This window comes from Lytechinus variegatus, chromosome 4, assembly GCF_018143015.1.
Source record: "Lytechinus variegatus isolate NC3 chromosome 4, Lvar_3.0, whole genome shotgun sequence".
Classification (NCBI taxonomy): domain Eukaryota; kingdom Metazoa; phylum Echinodermata; class Echinoidea; order Temnopleuroida; family Toxopneustidae; genus Lytechinus; species Lytechinus variegatus.
The window spans coordinates 14,944,823-14,968,830 of record NC_054743.1 but is presented as its reverse complement, the minus strand read 5'-3'; the positions used below and the strand labels follow the sequence as shown (position 1 = coordinate 14,968,830).

General features: G+C 33.7%; 1 protein-coding gene across 1 annotated transcript in view; it reads left to right on the top strand.

Moving 5' to 3' along the window:
- Positions 1 to 10,163: 10,163 nt before the first annotated feature.
- Positions 10,164 to 24,008, top strand: part of LOC121413469 (protein lin-28 homolog) — a 43,927-nt gene continuing 30,082 nt past the window's right edge. Inside the window, exons 1-2 of the mRNA XM_041606292.1 lie at positions 10,164 to 10,587; positions 22,151 to 22,350. Of these exons, the coding sequence (XP_041462226.1) occupies positions 10,572 to 10,587; positions 22,151 to 22,350 (216 nt within the window). The 5' untranslated portion in view covers positions 10,164 to 10,571. The remainder of the gene's footprint in view (positions 10,588 to 22,150; positions 22,351 to 24,008) is intronic.

The window sequence follows — 24,008 nt, the reverse complement described above, 5'->3', positions numbered from 1 at the left end:
ATTGCTTAAATCATTTTTAAATCACCGGGTCTGGAATAAAGACAACGCTCTAAACATGTGCTTTTCTACATGCATGGTCTTAATTTGGAGGATTGTTGGTTCTTAGATTCGTTGTTGGGGGTTGAGTTTTATTGATTTTTTATTCCTGAAATAATTGTGTCTGGAGGAAAGTCGATCTTCGACAATCGGTCTTCATGTTGTTCCACAGTAATTAGATTATTGGGTATTCGTTTTAGAATATTTGTAAAAACTATTTTATTTTTCAAATAGTAACCAAGTCTGGAGAAAGGATGTCTGCTTACCCACGCGTTATTACAATGCTTTGTAGGGGTAGTAGTATTATTTTTATCAAGACAGATTTTTACTGGGTGAAACTTTGGAAATTTGGTCTTAGATTTGAAGTTTTTCAGTTACTTTTTTTAATAGCCGGGTCTGGAGGAAAGAGTACGTTCTAAAACTCGTGTTATTCCACGAGAATAAGAATATAAGGTCTTATGTTAGAAGATTTTTTTTCGTAACTGTTTTAGGTATGGAATAAAGACAACACTCTAAACCTCTTTTAAAACAGGTTCTTAGGTTGAAGGTTTGTTTGGTCTTAGACTTTGATTTTTTTAATTCTTACTATTAGCGTTTTTTTTTTGAAGAAAAAAATAAGATTATGGGGTCTTTATACTGTTTTTAAACTGTTATTCATAATGTTTAAATAACAGGTAACCGGGTCTGGAGAAAAGACTACGCTTGATTCTCAATTTACTCTTAGTGCACATATTCACAATATACACCGTATAAGTTGAAACAACAACAAAGACATTAATTCCACCAGTTTTAATTAACTGGGTCTGGAGAAAAGACTAAGCTCGATTCCCATTTTTTCCACAGGAATATCATTACCGTATCTTAGTTTGGACTTATATTATAAATTTTGAAATAACTGGGTCTGGAAAAAGACTTTGGACTTATTAAAATTCTTGAAACAACCGGGTCTGGAAAAAAGACTTTGGATTTATATTATAATTTTTGAAACAACCGGGTCTGGAAAAAAGACTTTGGACTTATATCACAATTTTTTAAACAACCGGGTCTGGAAAAAAAAGACTTTGGACTTTTATTATATTTTTTTAAACAACCAGGTCTGGAAAAAAGACTTTGGATTTATATTATAATTTTTTAAACAACCGGGTCTGGAAAAAAGACTTTGGACTTGTACTTTGTTTTATTAACCCGGTCTGAAAAAAACTGCACTTTTGTGCTATATGAACGCATTACTATAGGATTTTAGTTTAGAACGGATTCGCCAAAAATCCCTTCAAATTTATTACATTTGTGGGTAAAGTCATTATTACATTTGTGGGCGATCAAAAATTATTACATTTGTGGGCGTTATTTTGTGGGTGCAACAGGGGTGTAAGCTGAACCTTTTTTTCGAGCACTTGAATGATCATTTAGAGTTATACCTCTATTTTTAATGATTTCCTTTCTTTCCCTTTTCCCTCTATCTCCATTTCCTCTTTTCATTTCTTTAAAAATCATTGGGGGTGTCGCCTCTGCCTTCTGTAGCACCGCCCTATATTTCCAATGTTATTTATTTGTTTTAAGATTATTTCACGTTTACATATTTACTCTGTATTAAACATATTCATGTTGCGGATAGAAGCGGGATGTCCATAACATTCATTAGACGAATGAATAAATACATAAATATTTAGAACTTAACTAATTGTACATACCTGGGGGCATTGTAGTCTGACTAACTAGTGGTTAGTGACTCTCGTCTTTCAATCTGAGGGACGTGTGTTCGATTCCAAGCCTTGGCGTGTTTTTCTTCAGCAAGAATTTAACCCAAGTGAGGTGAATGGATACCTGGTAGGAATTCATTCCTTGAAACCAATGGGTCACAGATGGGGGAGTGGGCTGCCCCCCCCAAAAAAAAAACAATCACGACCAAGAAAATAAAAGATAAAAGTAAAGGGATAAGGGTGAAATATGATATTGTTTTCTGAATATCATTTCAAAATCTATCACAAACTTGGATTTTTTAAATGAAAATGTTGAAATTTTTACTTGCTCGCTTCCGTTTCTCGCAACTTTTTATTCATTTTTATACGATGCGCCAATTCGAGTCCCCTCAAATTTTTTTGGCTAATCACGCTACTGTTTGAAACTCTGCTAAAGCCAGGGTATGTTGCATTTACAGAACGCTAAGATACTTTTTACAAAGTGTTGATCGCTATACTTTATGAAAAAGTACAATTATATTATCATTAAGGTATAATCAAATAGCACACAAAATATATGTTGGGCCTGACGAATACAGGTTATCATTTTACAAGAGTGACCACTGCCATCAGTTATAGTAAAGTAAACTAAACTATACTTTTCCGCTAATAAGTGGAGTTAACGCCTTTTAAACCTTTTCTCCTGCTTCTTCTTATAATTATTATTTGCGATACTAATATATTCTTTTTATAAACTTGTACCGCGGGCGGATCCAGGGGGTGGGGCACAGCCCGCCCGCCCTCCCCCTTTGAGAAGCAAGGTTAAAATTTGTAATGTAAAAATGCCGCTCAACAGAAGTGTGCCTTCCCCCCTTTTGAAAGTGAAGAACCTTTTTTCTTTCTTTTGCTTGTTGATTTTTACGGGGCTGAAATATCCTTTATTCTTTTTGGTAAAACCTTTTTTTTTTTGGGGGGGGGGGCTTGTCAAATTTTGCTCGGAAAAATGTGCCCCCCCTTTCTGGAAAATCCTAGATCCGCCCCTGACTTGTACGTCGGATATACGGGTCTTGCTATCTTCAGTAATTCATAATCACGTGGCCTGTATTGTATACAAAGGACAGGCAGCTTTCCATAAACCATTCTTTTTGTTTCTTTCTTTATTCTCCGTTTCTCTTTTTTCCCCATCCTCTTGATGAATGGGCATTGTCAAACCTGTACCCAAAGGCGGATTGTGATTGGTTAGCAAAGTACACGGCTAACAGCGTTTGTAGAAGATTGGAATGCCAGCGAATAGTCTTTCAAAAACACCCAGTTTCGATTTGCAATGTTATAAACTTGTAAAGTCAGCGAACTTTATATCCAGATTCCATCCAATATATCTGCTAACTTCATCCTTGCTGTCTCCGTTAACTTTTGGATATGATTAAATAAGAGGCGTCGATCGTATGGGGTGAGGGGCAATGAAAATATCGGGGTGAGGAAACATCGATTTAACTCCCTCATAATTGGACAAAGTTGATAAAAAATATCATAACATACAATGCAATATGTTTTAAAAATCATAGGAAAAGACTTTAAAATCATTAAAATTGGCATAAAAATACTATCAAACATATAATTTTTCTTCGCATTGAACATTTTTTCACTTCCCCAATCAGAAACATAATACGCTCCTGATGATAAGACTATTAGATTAATGAATTTCGTTTCGTTCATAACATTAAAAACTTAATTACTCAACATATCTGAGGCCATGCTGAAAAAATGGGTACAATCGTTATATAAGTAATAAAAAAGGGTTCGTTAGCTCGAAAATGAATAACAGATCCCCCAGTGGCACAATTAAGTAAATAATTGTCGAAGGGGGGGGGGGGGTATTGGATTATGGTGAGCTTGGTCAGATAAAGTAAATATGACACAATATTTTTTTTTTTTTTTGGGGGGGGGCAGGCACTAGCCCTTAGACATCTACATGTACACCAGTGACCCGTGCTGACACTCCCTTTTTGGTTTTTCTTTCTTTTTCTTTTTTTACCAAAAAAAATATTATTTATTTCACTTTAAGGTTCGTTATTTCGGAGGGTCGTTTGTGCAAAACTTGAAAAAGGTCGTTATTCCGAAATAGAGTTATCTTTGTGGCAAATTTAATACTGAAGTATATCATCGAAACTAAAACATATCAAAATATTATGAAAAGTATGTCTTAGTGGAGGATATTAAATATGTCAACAACAGTATTTTGGATAAAAGTTCGATATATGCATTGAGTGAAATTCGAATTTTTAGATTTTTGGTGCATGAAGGGAGTTGACTGCGCCCCCCAGAAAAAAACCAACAACACCAAAATTTTTTTGAAAAAAAAATCCGTCACAAGAAAGATATTTATGTCAGTCACCTCTCCCCACCATGAATACCTATCGATACCCATAATATGCACATAACTCGATTTTGGAATGCATTTGCTGTTTCCCTTATTGTTTCATTTATACACACACACATTCTTTTGCCAATCAAATGCTTGTCATTTACTTCTAGAGAAGACGAAGGTTCGTCCAAAATTTTGAGGATTCTAAACATTTTGATTGGAAGAAGAATGAATTGGATTTGATTTTTTTTATATAAAAGTTATATATATTTACATGTATATAGATATACATATTTGTTTAGGTCAGCTTGATCCTATTTTGTTAAGATTTGATTATTATGCTATATTTGCACGCAGGCCCAAAGAGCTCAAAACACTTTGTGACAGCATTTCATTCATTTTGCTAATGATCTTTATATTTTTTGTATTTTATTGTTAGTTTTTCGCAATTTTTTTGTAAATTATGTATCATTCTATTTTGCTTCTTACATTTTCTTTCTCCTTTTATATTCATTGTTCAAGCTACTGAGACCTAACTTATTTTGTATAGGTGAAAAAATGCCCCTTTCAACATCATTATATATATATTGCATTATTTTAATGGAAACAAACATAACACAGATACTGCCGTACATAAAAACAATTACAAACTCATTATGAAAATAACTGATATAAGTAAACAAAAAAGGGAACTGATTTAAAAAAAGAGTCTGATAAAAAAATAAGCAAAGCGAAGAGTTTCACGAATTGACTTCTCAGTTTTATCATACAAGGTCACTTTTATCCGCCAATTACCATGGCAACAGTCAGATAACTACTACTCAGCCAATCAAAATTAAGGAAAGTTGTCAGATCTGACAACGTTGTCGGAAAACAAGATGAAAATAACTTCTGATATACTAGTTAACTTTCTATATACAATCAATTTACATCAATTGCAGAAAAAAATACCAAATACCGATACCAGACTATAAAAATATTCCAATTTATCCGAATTTCATAGCTGAAAACATACTCTGATTCATCGAAATTTTACAAATAAAAACAATAAGACTTAAGTAAATCGAAATCTGAAGTGTACAATAACCAGGCATTGATTACATCATATTCTGATAGATTGAATTTCAAGACTTTGGTGAATCAAAATATGAAGATTTTAAACAATCAGACATTTAATCTAATGAATTAAATCAATTAGACCTTAGTATATAAAAACTAAAGATTTAAAACAATCAGACATGGGTAGATTTTAATCTGATAACTTAAATCAATCAGACTTTGGTACATAAAATCTGAAGATTTAAAGCAATTATACGTTGATATAACAATCTGATCAGACGTTAACAGGTTAAGGAAATCAAAGTCTGTAAAATAAATCTGATGTCTGACATTAAACACAATATGTACTCACGATCTAAAATATACACTGTGAAAAATGAAGTGCTAATTTAGCACTTACGGTGCTTGTATAGTGACTGCACTACGAGTGCTGACTTTCTAGTTTAAATTTGAACTAGAAAATTAGCACTCGTAGTGCAGTCACTATACAAGCACCGTAAGTGCTAAATTAGCACCTCATTTTAAAGAGAATTCTCCAAAAAAATCTGATGAATGAAATGAATACAATAATGAGAACCAAAGTCGGATTTGGGGCCCGTTTCATAAAGAGTTACAAACTTTGCCATTATAGCAACTACTATGGTAAACTTGATTTTGATTGGTTGCTGAGCCATGTTACCATGGTAGATGCCATAATGGCAAAGTATGTTATTGTAACTCTTTATGAAATGGGCCCCAGAATCTGAAATGAGTATTACCAGATGCGTCGATTATGGGGGGGGGCGATCGCCCCACCAATGAAAATATTGGGGGGGGGGGGGCAAACCTATCATTTTGCCCCCCCCCCAATAATTCCGCATGTGCTAAAAATAAAATAAGATTGTAATGTTACACAGAAATCAGCGAGCGAGATTGAGATACACAACTCGTTCTTTGTGTAAAATCGTGCTCAAAATGTCCACTTTTCAGATTGGAATATCAAAAAATTTCAGCTCGCGCTTCGCGCTCGCATCATTTTTGTAACAAAAACCCATACTTTCCATGATTAAATAGGTGAATATGGTCCCGTTTTCTGTTTTAAACCTCAAAAGAACTTCCACTTCGATTTGCAATAATTTTTGTTGGATATATATCTTGTTCTTTATTAAAAAAACGTCCATTAAATTATTTTTTTTTTCAGATCGAAATATCAAAATTTTCAGCTCGCGCTTCGCGCTCGCATTAATCTGCTGGTGAGATATATATGTATATATATATATGTGTGTGCGTGTTGGTGTGTATATATATATATACATATATATATATATATATACACACACATATATATAGGCATATGTGTGTGTTTGTGTGATCGAGCGCCTTTGGAAAATTGATTCATGATTTTGCCCCCCCCCCCCAATCTGAAAAATGGATCGACGCCCCTGAGTATTACACTGATGAGTCTGATACATCAAACATAAACCACGCGAAATACGATGAAATAAAGAAAACACTTTATGTTAATAATAGTATGAGGACAAATTTTGTGTTTTTAATTGAACATGACACTAAAAATAATCGAATTGAATTGAAAAAAAATACAACTTTGATGTGACAAAATCTAATAAATTGAAATGAATATAATACAGGCTGCGATATAACAAAATCTGATGAATTAAATGAAGACAATCACATTTAGAATCTGAGCATGCAGAACCTGAAATAAACAAACACGAGATACATTAGGGGGTGGCGGGGGCACAGTGCCCCGACTTTTTGAAGCACTGAAGAAGTTCCCTTTTTACGCAGGAAATGCCCCCTCACGAACGTGTACTGTGCCCCTTTCACCTGAGGAGGACCCGTTTTAGGTGTTACCAACTGCCCTTTCTCGGATAAGTGCCTTTTTTTTAGACAAAATGCCTCCTCTCGATCGTGTTCTGTGCCCCTTCACCTGAGAAGACCCCGATTCGTGCGTTAGAATGTGCCATTTTTCGAATCTTTGCCAATTTTTACCGAGAAATGCCCCCCTCACGAACATTTTCTGTGCCCCTTTCACCCGAGAAGGACCCATTTTATGTGCAAGCAAGTGCCCCTTGCCTTCTTGTATAAGTGCCCGTTCTCGAACCAGTGCCCCCTTTTACCCAAGACAGGTCCCCCTCACGAACGTGTTCTGTGCCCATTTCACCCGAGAAGGACTTGTTTTATGTGTGAGCAAGTGCCCCCTTTCCCTTCTTGTAAGTGTCCTATCTCTTATCAGTGCCCCCTTTTTACCCAAGAAAAGAGCCCCTCAAGAACATGTTCTGTGCCCCTTTCACCTGAGAAGGACCCCTTTTACGTGTTAACGAGTGCCTATTTAAAACAAGATGCAATATTCTCATTGTTACTACAAAACTTGTAAGGATGCCTCTAAGCTTCATGAGTCATGTGAGTGGGGTAGATAAGCATAAGCGTACAGATGGGGCTCTTGCCCCCTCCCATTTTTTTTTACGACCAAGAAAAAAAAGAGAGAAGGGTAAAATATAATATCATTTCGTAATATTAGTTGTCAAAATCTATCACGAATTTTGATTTTGTTTATAAAAATGTCAAAGTTTTGCTCACTCGCAGCTTCTTATAAATTTACGTGATACGACATAGCCCCTTAAAATGTTCACCTTATTACGCCACTGTAGACAAGAAAGTCATTTTTCTTTGTTTTAAGATAGTGCCCTTTTTTAAAAAAAGAAAAGGTATCTTTTTTCCCTGTGCCGCCAGCTTTCAACTTTTTTAAACGAGCATTTGAAATTAAATGATATGATGTGAATATTAAGATCTATAATGAAATGTAATTAATTTAATAACCAAAGTCTGATGTATCGAGAAAACAAATCGAAAAACAAACTTTGATATAAAGTGATAATTGAAAGGAATTGGAATATGTATATCAAGACCATTACAGAAATGTCGGTTTTAAACCTAAAGATGGTTGCTATCCATTATTGAAAAAGAGTGCCACCAGCCCTATACGGAAGTGAATTGATAATAAAAGGATCTTCATTCATTCTGTGGGAGAGGGGCACCTTTCATCAGATTCAATATTTGCAATGGTTGCTATTCAAAATGGAGTGGACAAAAGGTAGGGGTGCATGGCAGAGCATGAATTTGTTTTATGGGGGGGGGGGGCAAAGACAAAAAAGGGCACTTCTATGTCAAAATGGGAAATTGGGTACACACAAATATTTTCACCATCGAATTACGTTTTTGCCTGAAGTAGTTGGGTGTTTCGTGATAATAAAGTTGAGCAAACTTTTTTTGAAGAGATTTCTGATTGATGAAATATATATTATAAGACTTTCTTCAATCATTCCGCGAGTGAGCGTAGCAGGAGAGCGGTTTTGAAAATTCTTCAAATTTGGAGTTGTATAAAATGTAAAAGTCGCTTCAATTCTGGAGCTGATTACTGTTAAAATGGCATCTTTCCACTAGAAATGATTTTTTTGTTGAATAGAAAGTGAACGTCGACACTTTTTTTTTCGCTTTAAGTGAACATAAATTATCGGGGGGGGGGGGGTAGCTTTTGCAAAAGGGGAGCGGGCAAGAGAAAACAATATAGTCCAAAGATTTCCCGATCAGCCGCTAAAAGTTGATTTTTGTGGTTTGTCATTTCATCTTTTATCCCATAAAATTAAACATTCTGATCAGTTTTTGTAATCACATTAAAAAAATATGTCTTATAAACTATAATAATGGGATCAACGCGAGCGCAAAGTGGGAGCTGAAATTATATATGACATTATATACTGATTATGATACATGTCTCACCAATCCAAGAATCAAGCGCAAAGTGCAATATTATTATGATAGATTTGGATTTTCCAAACCGAAAAGAGGACATTCTAAGAAGCACTTATCGTAACAATGAACAGGGTGGATATCTTAAATTTCTAACAAAACATTTGATGCGAAAGTGAAGGGCGAGCGTTTCTCTTTAATTTTCGAATCTAAAATGTGTTACTTCAGAAATTTATTTCATTTTGGAAAAAAAAAAAAATTTGTCCCATGATACAAAATCTTGGAGGGAGCAAGTGCACCCTCTGCCCCCGGTTCCGCCACCCCTGACAAATTTGCGCCATTAATGGGCATATGCTGTAAAGCACAATTTCCTTTCAAAATTACAGAATCTGTAAAGTGCTAGCAAGTAATTTTGTTTTCTATCTTTCTTTTTTTTGTAACTGAAGATTAAGAATTTAACTTTGTTGAATTACTATACCATATATTCATAACAATTTGAAACTTAATTGTTATATCTCGGCAGTCTCTTACATTCTTCTCTTTCTTTCCTTTCTTCCTTATTCTTATATATTTTTTATTTTTGTTTGCTTGGATGCAAAACAAGTTTAAAGGTGCTTCAACCAATCAAGCTTTTAGCTTATGTTGCAACACCTTTGTATGCTCATTATTTACTTGTGTTTCGTATATATTTATATATTTTCTGTGTATTCTTTTACATTGTAAATTGTGAACATGCATAAATAAATAAATATCGCTAATTATTATCATTCGCTAATCATTACTATTCGAATACATGCACTTCAACGTTGTAAGTCCATGATTATGGCGACTCCCTTTTCATTTTACAATTCATTTTCGCTTGCATGGAGACCTTCTTTAATTTTGCTTATACCAACCTCATTCCCTATACGGATTCGAATATCTATATATTTGCAATAGGTATTCAATGGTTTTAGGAAAAATAGTTGAACGAAAACGAATAGGACTTGTTACCAGGGCCTTCTGGGTATTTCCTTATAATTTTTTGATAGGACCTGTTTCAAATAAAGTTTTTATTAATATGATTTTTTGTTTGTGCTGTTGTTCACCAATAACGTTGTTTTATTTTAAAGAAATTGACACTGTTCTCATTATTTGCATTGTGAATTTATATACCTATTCGAATTTGTTTGTAAGGTCTTTGTATAAAAAGACTAATATTTAGAGTGTGCGAATGTCACATACACACGCATTAGCTTATGCGAGTCACGTGGTAAATGAGTGTAAGGACCGAGCGTTCAGCTTGTAAATGCAGAGGAATGATGTTGCGTGCGTAGCTTGCTCGACTTGGGGGCAAAACATAGGCCCATGTGTGTGTGTGCTTATCAGCTGGTCATGATCACGAATGTTCAACCTGCACGATAGGAAATACATTCTTCCATGTACGCTCGGACAATACAAACATTTAGTTTTTGAAGCTTAACAGTTACCAATTTTCAAAACATCGAAAAATATCCGTAGTCAGATATCATCTGAGGGATTTCGCGGCGGAAATATTTGTAGGATTTCACCAACGGCATCGCGTGATCTCTCTTTCTAGAGGGTTACTTCAGCGGGTTTCGCTGGTGAAAGGAGCGGGGAAGTAGCCGCCGATTGGCCGTGCTGGGCCCGAGCACCACGGCCGGTTGGCCAGCTTCACACAGATGGCTGAAGCCCCAGGTTCGTATATTGCTTTTTTGTCACCCTTTTAATTCATAAAATTGCCAGTTTACGTGATAAGTTTACAAAGCAATGATTTTCAGATGGAATTTTTCTCATTTTGTTTTCATAATACTATCTAGCTCGTTGATATCGATTACTACATCTGACCTAAATTTTGTGGGGGTGAATGTCAAAGTCGGATTTCAATATGTCTTGGCTGTGAAATTGCAGTCTCTGTGTTCTACGTATGAGTTTTCTATCATGACATTGACAGTCGAAGAACATTCATGTTCGGAAATGCCTTCCAAAGCTTTCTCTCTTATCAAAACATCGGAATATACCTGTAGAAAATTTGAAAACCATTTTGTGGTCACGAAGTGAATTAGAGCGAACACCCTGTCCTTGCCCCTGTTCTTTAAATTTGGGGTATGGTAAATTACCCCTCACTCTCGTGTATGTGCAAACCGAATTCTGACCACAATGGTCGCCGTACTCGAGGCTCCATGTATGCCTGAAGTTTCCCCAAATCCATGGCCAATTTTAAATCCACGAGCAATGAATTTCTACCCAATGCAATGCATCTTATCAAGCCGAGACTGCGTTTTGCGAGTGTAATCCCGTTGGTTCGAATTGATGCCCATGGATGCAAACGGTTCAATAATCAAAACAAGACACTGGATATTACAAAATAAAGGATATAATATCCATAATCACGGTGTTTTGCAACGAACTTGACAAAGTTGGGGAGAAAATACAAGGAATATTTACCCCATTGCGTTGGTTTGGGTTCTTGCCAAGAGCATGCACGATCGAATCAATCATAGACTTATAATGCAGATGAACGCAATGCAACTGGTATATAATAATAAATATGGTTTTATTGATTCTAATGATAAATAGGACATGACAGTTTGTGAAATGGCGATGAAAAATTGTTGAAGATGAGACTATGTAGGTTTGTCATTTATAATGTATTCTGAATTAATGTGGATTTTAATAATCAATGCTATATTTCCATAGCACCTGCCAAAATGAGAGATGTTTGTGGGAATTATTATTACATTCTGTTTGAAAATACTTTTCTATGAAAATGAATCATTACATGTATGTTTACACTCACTTATGATTGTCATCAGGATATTGGACAGTAGACTTAAGTTAAAAATATAATGTATTATGCACCGTTTTATGGATAGAAGAGAAAGAAAAGTGGATGAAAAATGAAAGATTCAAATATTATTTACAATAATACTAATATGTTTTTATTTCCTGTGATGTAACGATGCCTATACAATATGAATTTGATTTATTAGTTTATTTATGTTTAGTCTTGAATGCAAATGAGAGATTTTGAATTTGATGTCTGTACAAAATGAGAGACAAATATTCGTGAATGTCATTTAAAAAAAAAAATTCTAATAGAGTTTTGCTGGGCGTTTTACTTCTGATTTGAAATTGTTTATTTTTGAAGTATCTGTGTACATATGTAAATCGCCATAAAAGCAACAACCACCATTCACCCATTAAGTTTGTTTTATAAATTCCCCCATGAAGACATTTTTTTAAAGATAATGTGTCCTGTGTAAAATCTTTAAGTTTGAAATATGTGTGAAAAACCCATGATTTTCATTGACCCTTGTGTTGCATCCGATAGGATCTGAAAACTATGTTATATTTTGGTCTTATTTTATGAGAGAAGGTTAGGCTATTAACGCATTTGTGTATTTTTTTCCTAAATTCAAATATTAAAAGATGTGTAAATCTGTCGGCTGCATATAGGACTATATTTCGTTTGTTGTAGAAATTCTACATTTAACAAACTATTAATGTGAATTTATTCGGCCAACAGACGTATACACACCTGCACTCTACATTTCCAATTTGATGATTTAGCTTTATGCGTTATAAGTGAGAATTTTTATGTAGAAATAACGCATGAAGATTATCCATAATGGATCGATGTGATAGGTACATTGATGTTAGTTTATTTGATAAAGAAATCATCAACGTGAATGAGTCAATGGATTTTATTTTATTTCAAACTCATAACTTATAATAATGGTGAAACTGAGAGATCATCGGTAAGTGTAACTCACGGTCATTTTGTTACCCCCCCCTCTTTGTGGCCCCTTTTATCCACCCTACTTCCATTTTTACCTCCTAAACAGTCATGTAGTATGTTTAGTTATCGGAGGAAGTTTTTGTTTACACCATGAATAGGGGCCTTAATTTACGGGGTCAGGTCCAAACACAACAATGGTCCATGCATGCATGCCCTGATTGTTCAAACAATCTTTTCGCAGCTCTTCTCTGTTTGACCGGGCAGATGTGTGGCCAAGGAAGCTTACAAAATGAAGGGTCAAGGCGATCCCCTCAATGGTCATTCACAAAGGCTTGACCACAGCACGCAATGAGAGTCCAAATTGTACTTCCATGAGTTCACCTCCAAAATGTACCGCATGGGCATATATAGCATGGAGCTATAGCTCTATGATTATAGTGTATAAAAGAATGCAGAAGCCGAGGTGATTCGCTTCATAAATGTTATTAAAATCATAATCCTTTCTAAATATATTGCGGGGGAAATGGGAGATTCATTTTTATGTGTACCCTTGACCCAGTCTTGAGATATATTGTCTCCATTCTTCAGAATAAAAAAAAAAAATCCTGATTCAGGTTCTGGTCATACTTATGTCACCCTCTATGCTGTAGCCCTATGTATTTTGTAACACGTCTCAAAATATCTCTCAATTCAGTGGTTATATTTTCAATGAGTGTATTCTCTTTTTGCTTATCTTTTCTTCCCCTCTTTTGTATTGAGTAATTTAAAACTTTCTTTGTTTTCTTAAATGGTATGTATGATCATGAAAATCATTCGATTGATCTCAAAGTGCAACACTTGGAGAGACCAATTTATGACTATCCGTTTCCATATTTGTTTGGAATAGGACATTTCTTACACTTTACTTTTACATTTAAGATTTCATTTTAGCAAAAGAACTATAGTTGTTGGATAATATGTTTGGGTATACTTTTAGACCAGATGATTGTGTACATTTGCAGAGATATTTTGGTTTTGGTTTTCTCTGGACCTATACATGTACACTTTGGTGGACATACAATCATACATGATAATTAATTCATCATGAAAAAGTTGTATATACAGTGATTAAGCAAGAATTTGATAATGAAAAATAGTCCCTTCTTGATCTACATGAAGAAAGTTTTTTTTTTCAAAATTACCATGATAAATCTCAAATCATTGGCGGTTATTTTCCAACAATAATTTGAATAAAAAATCTAATCAACGTTATTGTAAGTGTAGTGTATATAGTTAAATAAAATGAATGTAGAAATAAAAAAAACAGCACTTGAATAAGATCGAGTGGAATATAATGAAATGAGATAATCATAGAAAAAATGAATTACAACACAAGTTATTGACACATCTTTTGCATGAAATAATGTCGGGTTATCAAACTGTATTCTTGCAGCAAAGTTCATTAAAAAGGGTCACTTACAGTGCACTGAAGCAATTGTTGTATTTCGTTATTTTCTAGCATATTCTTGCATTCAAGTTTATTTATTTTATAATTCATTCAATTATTCATTCGTTTGAACTTTGATCCATAATTATATAGGCCTAAAAGGCGGCTCATTATGAACAAAAATGATGGGTTTCTCACAAGACATAGTTAAATAGAAATCCAAGTTATCCAACATAAAAGTAACATATCATAAAACATAACGAAATAATAAACAAGCTACAATATCGAATAAGCAAAAACACTCGTATGCCAGCCTAAATCTTATTACACTTTATAACGTTTGTTAAACAACAACAACATAAGACAACGATGCTAATGCAGAATATAATTATCATGCCTATTCCTGTATGTGCCAGAAAATGATGGCAATCAGATACAAATTTATATCTGTCCTTCTAAAAAAAGTTATATTTTATACTATTTATTTGGCATGAAAATTTGATTCTCTAAAATAAATGTAAATAACCATGACATTTATAAATAATGAATAGTTGTATTGCGTAATATTGTATCAAAGTATATTTTTTGAAAAAAATGTGCATTTGATTTGTATAGCGGTTATTAGAAAAAAATGAATGAGCATAACGATTTTCCATAATAAATGTTTCATGTATTATCTTTGAGGTTTAAACAAAATAATGCAAGGTAATTTTTTACGTTGATTTGACCATAAATTTGCCTCCGTGTTCAAAAGTAGCATTAAAATAAAGTAGCAGCGTTAAATATCATTGTTGATAAAAATGTCACGAGACATAATTTTCTCTTGACGTCACCGATTTCGACATACCCTTATTATTTGTTTCAAATAATGGAATATGTTTTTCTTATTATTAATCACACAATAATGCACAGCCTATTTAGCTATTTACCTACGAAATACAATTTCTTTTGACATGATGAGGTGGATGAGATTAAAGTGACGTCAGAGTTATAAGAAAGAGGAAATGTTGTTATGCCGCTCAGTTCTATAAGCAAATGTTTTCTCCTTTAAAACACATCTCCCTCAAAAATGGCAATTAATCATTTTAGGCTCTATCATGAGTGTAAATTGTAAATCGGGTAGAATTATAATTTTCAAATGTCATTTTCTATAATGTAGCAAATTTCATTTGATTTGAAATTTGATAAAGAAATCAGTGAGCTCATTAGAAAACTCTCGTATTTCTTTTTCTTATAAAAAACAAACAAACAACACTGTAAAAAATATTGGGCAAAATTTTAACCAGCACGAGGGTAATTATGTATCCAACCAATTTTGGGCAGTATTTTACACAATGCAGGAAGCATATTGTCCAGTATGGTTAAAAAATAAGTAGAAATTACTTTAGAATGAGCAAATTTTCATCACACTGGATAAATAATAATGCCCAAAAGAAATGCCCAATGTTGGATGGATACATAATTACCATCATGGAGCATTTTTACCCAATATTTTTAAGAGTGAACCAATGCCCCCTTTTTTATGTGTACACGACAATCACAAAGGCCTATTTGTTTCATTAATGTTCTTTGCCAATAATGCAAAAGAAGTTTTGACTCATGAAATGTGTAAGATTACTGCATCTTTTGAGGGAGAGATTCGTTTTTAAATATTTAATTTAGTCCTATTTAGTTATTTTACAAATGAATATGAAATTCAATGAAATACGAAAGACAGAGAACGGTAGATAAAGGTATGAATACTTAGCTTTCCCATGCAGCCATTTTCAAGATGTTGCGCTTTCACTTTTTTAATGGATTTGACTTTCAAAGCAAGATACCAAGAATCATAACCAGTTGACCATTTACATTAAAATAAATTACTCAATTGAAAATTCCTATGTAATAAATGATAAAGAAATATAATTTATGGTGTGTCGAACCAAGGAGCTTCAAACAGACAAAATGATTGCAAATTTGCAGTTGACAATAAAATATGGATTCAAATTTGAAAGTTATATAAATTTGCAACTGACTGAAGCTCCTTGGTCGAACCCACTCTACAGTGGAAAGAAGGCACAAATAAATAGAAGGAAAATGAAGGAGAATATTTTGTGAACGTAATATAGAAAATATTGACATTAACATAATTATATTTGGCCCTTTGCGCCACGGTATCTTGTTGACGAGCATGATACGGACCTGATAATTATTTGGACATCTTCATGAAAGGAAAAATGATAATACTAAATTGCTACTCCTTTATTCTTGATATTAAATCATATGATTTTATGCAGCCTGCGTGTATTATCACAACTGAGCGCAAGCACAGCCTAACGAAATCTAGTCTCTGTTTCTGAAGTATTCCTCGCATAGCTGAGCATTCCTAATTTGAAACGAAACTAAAAGCGGAGAAGATGGAATTCCAAAGTTTTTGTTTGCAAGTTTGCCCCTTGTATTTGACCTTTGACCCGATTGGTCATTTGGTCACCCGTTCAAAGAGCGGAGGAGCGTGAGAAATCTATACTAACAACAGGTAGTGTGGACCTAGTCTCACCACACAGTCGTTCCGAAGAAATAATTTGACTCTTATAAATATTGGTAAATAGAAAAACCCGCTTTCGTTTGTGTATCTCTATATAGATCAACAAATCAAAGCGTTAGAAACTAGAATTATTGTAGCTACCTAATTGTAATTTTCATAATGATCGTATTTATTTTTATCAAAAGGTCTTTTAGCATATTATGTGTCGTACATAATGTTCTAAATCGTGTTTACATGTATGTAGCATATACACACCCACATAAGGTGTGGGTTATAAGTAATCATATTTTTAAACAACTGAAAAACACACACAAAAATATAGGGTATAGAAAAAAAGTAACAAGATAAAATGCGATGAAAAAGAAAGAGAATACAAACTGGCACCAGTTTAACGTTTGATCAAAATAGTTTTATATTAGGGAAAAACTCAGAATTTATGTTAAGGACATTATCATAAAAAAATATTGATATAAAGAATGAGTAATTTCTATTTCTGAAGTGTTATTGCTATCACTGAGAAATTGCATGTGTAGAGGCTTTTCGATTAAAGATGGACTGATATTTTTTATAATCTTTTGCAAATAGATATTTAAAAATGGTAGAATTACATCATATCTGTAAAGGCAGTTTAGCTACATGTATCTTCTTGAAATCACAACACAATTTACAGAAAAATGTAAAGATGATATGAAGGCATATTATGGATACACTTTTGGGTCATAAACTTATGCCATTGGAACTTTGACAGTAAAATTGAGATCTCATTTATCTTGAAAAAAAGAAAGAAAATAAATCATGAAAGGAAATTTCTCTGCCTGAACTTATTTTTAAAGGACAAGTCCAACCAAACAAAAATATGATTTGAATAGAAAGAGATAAGTCAAACAAGAATACCACTGAAAATTTCATCAAAATCAGATCTGAAATAAGAAAGTTATGACATTTTAAAGTTTTGCTAAATTTCACCAAACAGTTATATGCACATCCTGGTCAGTATGCAAATGAGGGAATGTATTTTATTATATGAAATATGAAAAAGTTGAATTTTCTCCTCAATCATGTCAATGTCATGTGAGCAAAGTTTCATTCCTTTCTTAACATGTGGGATTTGATTGTTCTAACATTTTGTGGTTCAAACAAGATGGTCATAATTGTCATATCGGTAAAAAATGAAATATTGTATTAATTCAAACAATAACAAAACAAGAGAAATAGTGAGTGAGTGACATCATCAACCCTCTCATTTGCATATCACTAAGGTGAGCATAGAACTGTTTTGGAAAAAATAGACAACCCTTTAAAATGCCATAACTTTCTTATTTTACATCTGATTTTGATGAGGTTTTCAGCATGATACTAGTTAGATTTTTCTCTGTTTATTCTAATCAACATTTTTCTGGCGTGGACTTGACCTTTAAAGAGATTTTCGATAATAGGTTCAGCGAACTGAGGATAACATTAACGTTCATCAATATTTAAGAAAGAAAGTTATCCTACTATATCATACATGTATGTGTAAAAAGCACTACTTTAAAAGAAGCTTTGAAATTACACAGTATTGTGCTTGTTTCTGAAAAAACCCTACAAATGAATTGATTTAGCATTTTAATTTCTTGATGTTAGGATCAGTGTTCGCTAGACACTCTGATAGAAAGCAAATTATTTACTTCCATTTTTTTGGTAAACAATATTGCTTTCCAATATTTTTAAACGTTAATTGAATTTTGGAATAGAATGTGTTGTGGTATTGCGGTTTGTATCGATTTTTTATTATCGACTTGTAGTTATTCAAATTCATTACAAGAATGTAAATTTCTGTCCATATTGACAATCTTAATTATTCTAACAATATCGTTAGCTAGTCTTATGGTATATTTTGAGAGGATAGATATAAATACTCCACATTTTTTACAATAAAATAAGTAAGAAATAGTGGGTGACGTAATCGTTACTTTGTGTCTTTTTTGTGTGCATACCACTTTTGTGAAAATTAAAAAGTTTTGATTATAATTTATATATGTTATTAAAGGACAAGTCCACCCCAACAAAAACTTGATTTGAATAAAAAGAGAAAAAATCAACAAGCATAACACTGAAAATTTCATCAAAATCGGATGTAAAATAAGAAAGTTATGATATTTTAAAGTTTCGCTTCATTTCACAAAATAATTATATGCACATCTACATGTACATGTAGGTCGGTATGCAAATGAGGGAAGTGATGACATCACTCACTATTTCTTTTGTATTTTATTATATGAAAATATGAAATATTTTTATTTCTCGTCATTGTCATGTGAAATGAAGTTTCATCCCACCCTGAACATGTGGAATTCCATTATTTTAACATTTTGTGCTTCAGGCAAGGAGATTCTAATCGTCAAATTCGTAAAAAATGAAATATTGTATAATTCAAACAATAAAAAACAAAAGAAATAGTGAGTGAGTGACATCATCGACTCTCTCATTTGGATGTAACTGGCTCGTTCATATAACTAGTTTGTTAAAAATTAGCGAAACTTTGAAATGTCATAACTTTCTTATTTTACATCCGATTTTGATGAAATTTTCAGCATTGTGCTCATCTGATTTTTCTCTATTGATTCAAATCAACATTTTTGTGAGGTGGACTTGACCTTTAATATTGTTTATATGCAGCTTCGCTTGCTTGATTTTCACTATAATTACTTGCTTTTGGGGTGGTCTTGATATAAGCAACTACATGTATTTTAACTAAACAGTAGTACGCAGTTCACTTATTCATTCTTTTGATCGTAATATCATTTGTTTATTTTTGCTATGTATTTATTTTTTTCAAAATATTTCTCTCTTAATACAGATACATGTACTTGGGTTTATATGGTATTGGAGACAGCGGAAATGCAAATATTTACTTATGTTAAATAACTGAGTGTTTTAATCATCTTATTCAACAACTGGAAACTTTATTACATCCAAGGTTTATGAAATATTTGAGCATCAATATTCGAACATCAAATGAATAATAATTCGTATGAACGATATCTACACAATACAGTACTTAAATCTCTCCATGGGCACTCATAGGGCCCCGTTGCATAAACGTTACTATTATGGTATCTTTGCCAGATGTCCAATCATCCAATGGATTTCATGGAAGTTACCATTTGGATAGCACAGTTACCATGATAGTAACCTTAATGCAACGGGGCCCTGGTAATTTCAATCGAGAAAGGTGTAAGATTAGCTTTATGGATATCAACATTTCCGAATCATGACTTTAATTTGTTCACGTATGGTCCAGTGAAAATCTAGTTTCATTTGTCTTTTACATGGTTGAATTAGTATATATAAATATTTGAAAATTGAATTCGATTGAGATGATCCAAGTGTAGGCATACTGTTAGAAATAATGAGGACATTTACACTCTAAAAATTCGAATGTTAAATCAACATTTGAAAGGTTGGAGGAGTGACAACCTTTTCCAAATGTTACATCCAACCTTGTATAAAGCTGAATCCAACATTTTAAGTGTTGGGTAGAACCATTTAAAGTGGTAAATGCAACATTCAGAAAATGTTGTCACTCCTTTAACCTTTCAAATGTTAGTTAGCATTTCTTGTTTTTAGAGTGTAATTTAATTGCAAGACAAAGTCCTCTGTTTTCATACTTCTTTCGTCTCCATTTTCCTTTGGTCCACACCCTTTTTGGCACACTGTAAAAACTGTGGTGTTAAAACTGACACCAATTTGTGTTAATAGAGGACCACACCCTGAGGTATTAAAATAACACCAATATAGAGATTGAACATAACACGAAAGAGTGTAAATGTAACAACCATTGGTGTTGTAATAACACTTGTAGGTGTAAAACTATAACACCACCAATTTAACACCGGTGTAAAATAACTGGTGTGGTCCTCTATGTACACTGGTTAACACCACAGTTTTTGCTGTGCATCTATTGAAGAATCACAATGGCGACGACACCCCCCCCCTTGGCGCCCCTCCACTTTCTATACATGCTTATAGGAGCAGGGCTTTTACAGAACAGGAAATCGTACTTGTAGCTGTAAATACGTACGAGATGCAAATGCATCGCAGTAACCTCATACATCTCGAAATGTCAATGGAAATGACACAGGAATCATGCCAACGTGCCGAAGTGAGCACGAATGTAGTGGTCAAGGAAGTGACCTAGCCCCATCTACCATTGACCTTGCACGACCTGACCTGACCTTTGCACCTGACCGAGAATGTAAAACGGTAGCGGTGAAGTACACGTAAATCTTCATCCAAGCCTTATATACCTTCCAGCCGCATTCAGCGCGTTCAACCATCGCACTTGCATTGGGACACACACACGGAGCAGTCAGATCAGTGCACAAACCTATGTGGGATACTCAAGTTTACAATGATTTCCAGTATTTGTTTTTATGACCGAAAGAGAGAAAACACTCGTATGATATAAGATGATATTCCATCAAGGAATTTAGTTAACTGATCTAGCAATGAGATGCATGCAACCTTATAAAATTTGATTATATTTCTTTTAAATGTATATTTCTTTTAAATGTATACTACCCTATGGTCTTTGTTTGTTTATAGGCATATAAAGCTTATTTGATATAGTTTATCTATGACATTTTATGTTATAAGACATTGCCTCTTGTCACTCGAGTAAAACCCGAAGAAAAGAATAATTTTAAATCAGTTGAAAGTTTAAATACGTGATTAATTTTGAAAACAGTTGAATAGATATCTCTGATACTTGTAATAGATAATGCATATTTTCATGTATATAAATGAAATATATTTTTTTCCAATTTATATCATTTATCATTTCCTTTTCCTAGAAAACTCTATTTTGTCCCCAGTCTAACAATGGTTATATTTGAGTGTTGATAGGTGTTTGGATTCATATCTCAATGGTTTAGATTGTATAGATTAAAACGGAGAGGGAATTATAGTTGTACTCGTGAAGTATCACTTAAAAGGTCACCAACCTCTTATTTTGTAATCGGTGTTTTGAAATTAATTTTGAGAATGAAAGTAAGATAATTGCAAGTGACAATTCATGGAAAGATTCTTTTTGAAAAAACCTTTTACTTAATTTTAACATTAAACGAAACTGAAATAGTACGAAAGACATTAATAAGCATTCTTCAGTGTAATTATTAATTTTACAGCAATGCATTTAGAAATGTGATTGATTAGTAGTTTCAGAAATGGAAATCTTTTTTTTGACAAATCAGATATTTATCACTCGTTGTAACCAATAATCAAATTAAAGTCATGCAAAATAGTAACCAAACTATTAGATGCTGCCGAAGAGATTCATCATGAAATTTCATGGCAATTCTGTCAAAACCATCACCAACTTCTTGGCCTTTCTTCATGCCCACATGCGTTTCTTACTTTCCTGAAACCCAATTAATTAAGGTAGCACTTAGCATTAGAAAAATAAATTATATACGTTAAGATTTAACACATTGATAACCTCGAAATAATTGAAGTGTTCCCAGAAACCATTTAAACTCGAATACAAATTGATTTATATGACTGTTTTTTTTTCTATCTACTGATCTAGGGGAAGAAACTGGGGCGAGTGAAACGCTTTCTGCAGCTGAGCAAGAGCGATTGGCAGAGGTACGGGCTGCCGCCGTGAAGGCGGCAGGAAACCAGCAACCGGGCGAACTCTACCGGGGCAAATGCAAATGGTTTAGCCTGGCTAAATGCTACGGGTTTATAACCCCTGATGATGGCACTGGAGATGTATTCGTTCACCAGGTAAGAGGCAGTGTATCAATGAGTTTTGTCAACAAACCTATTATCAATATTGAATATCTGGTAATCAGAGAGCAAGGTGAAGTCAGAAGGTGAAACTCATCGTTTTGATGCGAAACACCAGGTTAAATGCTTGCAAGCTCTATCTAATGTAGGATATTATGATGGCGGTGGTGGGTTATGACTTATAAGTTATGGTGAGATATAGTTGGGCATTGACACTACCAGTAAGGCTCCAGTGGGGACCATTAGTCCACTTTAGCTGGTATCTGTTACACATGGTTTTTAAACTGTGTAGCTGACATGAAACATTATTCAAACTTTCTTGCCCCATTCCCCTCACATACACACCCACACCCACACGCACTGTATACACACCACACGCATACCATAAAGTATGGAAATACCATTGAGAATTCTCTGCCCTAACCCTCACCCGCATGCTCACCCTCCTGTACCCACGCACACACACATACACACCCACACCCACTCACCCAGTGATGGGGATACATCTTTCTTGTGCCTACGTATTTCTTGAAATGGCGAATGACCCTGCATCAAAGGTGAAATGAATAATTAATTGTTTTGATCTATAAATGCCCTTCAGTTCACTCTTGACATTTGCACAAAAGTATTCAAAGTAAGTATGTATGGTCAACTGTAACGTTGTGAGGTAAAATCGACGGTCCGTCCATTAAGCATATGAGAACAATAAATTATTTTGTAATCATGGAATAACTCGTATAATATAATAAAAAGTGACAGTATGAAATGGTAAATGGAATGTTATGATTTTATAATAACAAATTATATGCTTATATAGCGCATAATATTCAACCATGGAGCTCTGTGTTTTATAGCTCCATGATTCAACAGAATCTCTTTCCTAACATATATTTCAGTCTTATAATAGTGACTTATAAAAAGTCAGAATAAAAACATAAACATGAAGTAAACAAAAATAAAAAACTTACATTATTCCCCTGAAATCATCAAGTCTGCATCTGTTTTCGAAATGTACTGAACGTGCAATGAAAGAAATATAAAGTATTTAATATGTTAACAACAAGGAATGCAAGAAAAACAATCAATGAAATATTGAAGGAATGAGAATAAGTAATTTGCTTGATGTTTTTAGAACAATGGTCTTTCGTATTGTTGTAGAGAGGTTACGAAGTCTTACTTCAAAATGATTCAATATTTTTCTTTCAGAAAATTATAAAATGCTTGTTTCCTTTTATTCCATGCATCCCTTTGATAAGGTATGATGTCATTTTATTTGATCGATTTCGAGGCTATCATGGTGAAGTGAATTATTTAACACGGAAACGAGGTCGTTTTTAACTCCTCCCTAAAAATAAAAGGTCTCTCTAATTTGATGAGTTTTCTTGTCAATAACAATACGCCTACCTGTATAATGAGACGTTAGATTACACACTTCATCTAGATTTAAACATAATTAGGTTTCCAAGAAGGCGAGAAGGCACTGCATCTATCCTGACGCTCTTGATGTTCTTTATTTTGGTTTGATTAATATTCATATTCCGGAGAATACTTGAAAAACCTGTTTCCTGAAATAACCCTGGTATTTGAATTGTTTGCATCTGTTCTTGTTGTATCTTTATTCTCTCATGCTTTATATTTCTTCCCAGTGCATAATT